At 41.5% G+C, this 5,428-nt stretch overlaps 1 protein-coding gene across 1 annotated transcript in view; it reads left to right on the top strand.

Annotated features, from left to right (window-relative positions):
• Positions 1–231: 231 nt before the first annotated feature.
• FHL2 (four and a half LIM domains 2) overlaps positions 232–5,428 on the top strand; it is a 16,808-nt gene continuing 11,611 nt past the window's right edge. Inside the window, exon 1 of the mRNA XM_010286338.1 lies at positions 232–407. Within this exon, the coding sequence (XP_010284640.1) occupies positions 252–407 (156 nt within the window). The 5' untranslated portion in view covers positions 232–251. The remainder of the gene's footprint in view (positions 408–5,428) is intronic.

The following is a 5,428-nucleotide window of genomic DNA, read 5'->3' on the forward strand; positions in this document are numbered from 1 at the left end:
TCTGGTCAAGGACAGGTCAGTGAATGGCTAAAGTAGATGGTCTATTGTCATTACCCAGCACTGCAAAATTTATAGTCAAGTTTCTTCCTATTGTGTTCATTTATCTGACTGAAAGTTGAAATAAAATTGGGGTACAATGTGACAAATCAGAATTGGTAAACCTTTCTTGGGGAATTGGGTCAAGTGTAGCTCAGTTTGACATGTGATTACTTCTGTCTTCATGACAGGATAGCTGGACTCCCGACCCCAACATGACTGAACGCTTTGACTGCCACTACTGCAAAGAGTCCCTGTTTGGTAAGAAGTACATCCTGAGGGAGGACAGCCCCTACTGTGTGAAATGCTATGAAAACCTTTATTCCAACACCTGTGAGGAATGCAAAAAACCTATTGGCGCCGACTGCAAGGTATGCCAGATTTTTGTCTTGTTGCAGAAATCTTGACAGAGTAGCCTGGATACATAGCTCTGAGGCATGGTGCTATCACCTGGAAGAATCCAGTTTAACGACTACCTAAGGGTTTCTTTTGGTGGGAGAACATGCTTTCTGGATCCCTGTATCTGCTTTTCACCACCTCACTTGGCAAACCCTTCTTTACTAGGCATGTTAATAGAAATGGAAGAACACTCCTTTCTTCCTGTAAGGCATAAGATGACCTGATGATCTGATGTTAGAAAGTCTCTCTGACTCATTAGGAGAGTCCAACTGTCCATGGGGCCAGCTGGGATCTGGAAAGGTGGCAGAAGCTGATTTTGCCTACCTTTGGGTGAGAGGCAGGTAAGGCACTGCTGGCTTTGCAGTGGCCACAAGTTAGTTGTCCTCAAGAGACAAGACATGCTCAAGAAAAGTTGCCAACTCATGAACCACAAAAATCTGGCTAATGCTGACCCAAGTAATAAGTCAGTTAGAACACAGAATAATTAGCCTTTTACATACAGGATTATCATAATGGATTCTAACTACAAGTTGCAAAGGAAAGAGCAGAGGCCTTGCTTGCTTGAGCTGTGCACTGCTGCACCACATGGAAACACCCACCTGATACAAATAACGTGTAACCACCTGCATTTCTTTTAAATTAAGCAAAACAACTGGAGTGCATGCCAGTTTGACTAAAGGAAGACAGATGATATTTGAGCCATCCACTGAAGTGTCTGTTGGACTGCTGCAGACAGACTTCATCCAATATACAACCTTCTTGCACGAAATTGTTCAAAGTTGCTCAAAGCTGGCCAAGAGTTTCACTTGACAGAGTGAGTTTGCACTAGAACAGCGATTTGCATTGCATGGCCACAGGATTCTTGACTGTTATGAGAAAGTCTGATGTTTTATCTCCTGCACTGCTGATCCATACCTCTAGAAGCACCAATTAGTCCCTATTACTGGTGCTACCACTCTACCATTAGTTCAGAGATATAAAAATATATGCTTACTCAGATTGGGAAAAATAAATGTCTCATATCTTCCAAACTCATCTATCCCACCCTATTGGCAAATCAGTAGGAGAACGCCTTTCAGAAGCCTTAAAAAGGTGAGAAGGTTTCACCATAATGACCGGCAACTGGCAATAATCTGTAAGAGGGTATAAAACTGCCAGATTTCCTACAGCTCATAGATATTCAGATTAGAAAAGAGATACAGCTGGCCTGACCTGAAAAAGCAAAATATTTCTGCCCCATTCCAGAATGTGCTTTTGTTTTAAGGTCTCTTTCTAATCCCCTGAGAAGATATTTCCATGTGTTGATATTCAAGAATTTAAAAACTTGGATCGGCTTCAACAAATCTCGGATGAAGTATTCAGGAATTAATCAGGCTGAACTTTTCAACCCAGATTTATGGATTTAGGGAGTGTGGGTGTTATCTGATATACTGCTCTTTCTGTACCCACTCTAACAGCAGATAGGAAAAAAAGCCCCTTAATTATCTCAGTATAAGAATGTTTTATGTATGTAAAGAACCAGAACTATATGTAGAAAACACAACTATAAGATAGTAAATAAAGATTTCTTAAAGAACTATACAGTGTCACAGAAACAAATGTGTCCTCTTCTGTTTCTATGACTGTTGTTTGTGCCTGTCCATGCTTTATGCTGCAGCTTTTGAGCCTGTCGACCAATTTTAACCAAAATCTGACAGATGTATAGAAGTTGCAAACTGAAATCCCTACAAGTTTTCTGAAAAAACATGTGGTTGGGTAGAAAAAGAGACCCTGTTCCCACAGAGAGGAAAACTAGAGTAGTTTTTCAATGACAGTAATAAATGTTAAACAATACATTTGAGTGTGCCTCAGCCACAAGATAAGTTTCAGTCAAAGTTTGTGCACTGTATGACTGAGCATAATTAAACCATGAAACACAAAGTCACAAAAATCCATGTTTCTGCTCCTCTTTAAACTATATATATACATAGGTATATAAATACATAAGAAATATATCAACATGTATCTATGTATTTTTCTGTATATCTTTTTACACATTGCATTTGCATTTTTCCTTGAGCAAAGAAGATAAAGCGTACTGCGTTTGGGAATAAAACCGGTATGTTTACTGCATGTACAAAATGGACTCCATATTTATTTGTATGTTCTGACGTAGTATTTATGCAGCTGTAAAATGTGGAACTAAAACCTAATGGAGTGACAGCATTACCAGAAAGGGTCACATCCAGGCCTCTGCATCTGGCAGGGGCACCCACCCTCACGTCAACATTCAACCTGAAAAGCTCTACCATGTAGCTCTCACCTCAGATCCTCCTTTTCAAGTCCCTTCTTGGCTACTGCTGTTTCTCTACACTGAGGAGAGCTGAGCTGAGAACCCAGCTACCGTCGAGATGCTCTTAATTTCCCTCCTAGCAGCCCTCCCAATTAAAAGCGACCCTCTCGTAGCTGAAAGGGTTACACCAAAGTAAAACTGCCGTTGGCAAGAGGACAGCCAGCGCTCTGTCTCTGACGCGAGCGTAGCGTATCGGCACAGCTGCGTAGCATCGACTCACCGGAGTCGAACTTAAGCCTGCTCAGACACTGGTAATGCTCCAACTTTGACAGTGCTGGGCTCTGGGAGGATCCAACTGATGCCAGGCTTTTCACCTCGTCTTGTAGCTGCAGCACAGAGTGCCCAAAAGACAACTATTGTGAAGAGAAGCTTTCTTTGAATTCAAATCCGGGGAGAGGTTGCTTCACCATCTTTCTATCTTTCCATGGCAATTTACGGGTAACTGAACGTAACTGAATAATAACTAATTTGTTCTTTATTTTAAACGCTTTTTTCCCCCCCACCACAAAGACCCTGAATGACAAAAGTGCTTGAACGACACTTTGGGCTTAGGCCTTTTCATCGACCGTAAAAAATTCTAGCTGCTGTTTATGAAACTTTCACAGACAGATTAGGAGCTTCATATACTGAATGGCAGGAGGCACTGGCAGGCAGGAGAAAAACACCATGCCATTTGTCTCGCAGCTATGGGGCACTACCCATACGCCAGCAGGTTCTAGCAGAAATGTACTCCTTCTGAAAAGAATTGGCATTTCATCGCCTGCGTTGCTGGTGAACCCTCACCACACCTACATTTTCATGCTTCTTTCCAGAAATCCGTCCATTATGTTCTCATTTGCTTAATTGCTGAAGTGTGACTTTTGGTTGGTTTTAGCTTTTTTAATAGTTTCCTTGCAGGCCCAATGGCACAGAAACCATCACAAATACAGGAAATGCCTACAGTAATCCAGTGTTTAATGCGGTCCACGAGTTGGTCTTGGCAGGCAGGAGGGGGTGAAAACTCTCTCTGCAAAACGTGAGAATGATATTAAAAGCGGATTGTGAGATAAAGCTACGGTGTCAGCACACAGGCCAAAAATGAATCAAAAGGGTGGGTCTTACACATAAGTTAAACAAAAAATAAAGCCTCCAGTAATGTGGATCAGGAAGAAGGAAAATATTTGCTTTTCTAATTTTTAATGTTTAAACCCTGTCTTGAGTTGCAACAATTTTTCAGTGCATTACTGAATATCAGACTAGTTCTTGTGAAGTGGAACTGTAAAAGAGACAGATACCCTCATCTCTTCTCATATCCCTAAAGGGCTGGATTCAGCATGATATCACGTGTTTTTACCTTATCTAAACTTAGATAGGTATGTGCCAGTCTAACATACTTAAGTGTTTTGCTACAGGGTGCGCATGGCAAAAATCTGTACAGCATTTTGTTGGCATACCCCATTTCCTCTGCTCAACCTTCTGAAAAGAGTGCTGAGGCAAGCAAAAAAGTCTGATGTAGTCTTCATTCATGAACAAACATATACGGTTACTCTTCTGGTAATAAACTCTCTAATCTCTTTCTTCCTGTTGGGTTCCTGTTGAAAGCCAGTTCAGGAGAAAAGGTAATACATAATGGCTTAAGTTTGCTTAAACTTATAAAGCCAGAGTAGAAGACAATATAGTTGCAGGATATGAGGTGTCTATGCTTATCCCAGTTACCTGGTAACTCCAGTCTTGGGGCTCTTCTAGTTTAAAAAAAATCACAACTTTTCTGATTTAAAAAAAAAAAAAGGTCATCTGCAGTCCTACCCTAGAGGCCAAATAAACCATGCTGGATCAAAAATACACAGAACTATAGAGGAGCTATAAAACATGATCTTGCCAATGTTGAAAACAGTTATCTTGACAAGTTTTCTTTGGAGATGACATCATGAAAATTATTAAAAACAAAATTGCTTGAAAAACACGTAATGGCTTTTCAAAAACGTAAGTTTCAAACTTATTTTGCATGGGATAACTCTAAAAAGTTTTGAATACAAACAGGATCTGCATTAAGTTTTGCTTGTACCATATTCTTACAGCTATCTGAGTGTGTACAAAGGACCTCCACTTGGCCCACTCTCTGACGGCTGTTTGAGAAACATCCATCATTTGTTTGGTTGTCCCAAGGAATGCTGAGCTGAAATTTTCAGCTGAGGTTGATTCTCAGATCAGGCTGAGAAAAACACCCATTCAAATTTGAGTAGCTTCAGGGGATGTTAATTTGGTTATTTTTTGTCTTCAAATGAAACCAGATGAGGGAAGGATTATTTTCCATGTTCAGAAATTTAACAGGTTAAAACGAGTTGGCGGCCGGTCACAAGTGGTGTTGCCCAGGGCTCAGTACTGGGGCCGGTCTTGTTCAATATCTTTATCAATGACCTGGATGAGGAGATCAAGTGCTCCCTCAGTAAGTAAGTTTGCAGACCACACCAACTTGGGTGGGAGTGTTGATCTGGTCGAGGGCAGGAAGACTCTGCAGAGGGATCTGGACAGGCTGGATCGATGGGCAGAGGCCAACTGTATGAGGTTTAACATGGTCAAGTGCCGGGTCCTGCACTTGGGTCACAACAACCCCATGCAACGCTACAGGCTTGGGGAGGAGTGGCTGGAGAGCAGCCTGGCGGAAAAGGACCTGGGGGTGCT

Source organism: Phaethon lepturus, unplaced genomic scaffold (genome assembly GCF_000687285.1).
Source record: "Phaethon lepturus isolate BGI_N335 unplaced genomic scaffold, ASM68728v1 scaffold7914, whole genome shotgun sequence".
NCBI lineage: Eukaryota > Metazoa > Chordata > Aves > Phaethontiformes > Phaethontidae > Phaethon > Phaethon lepturus.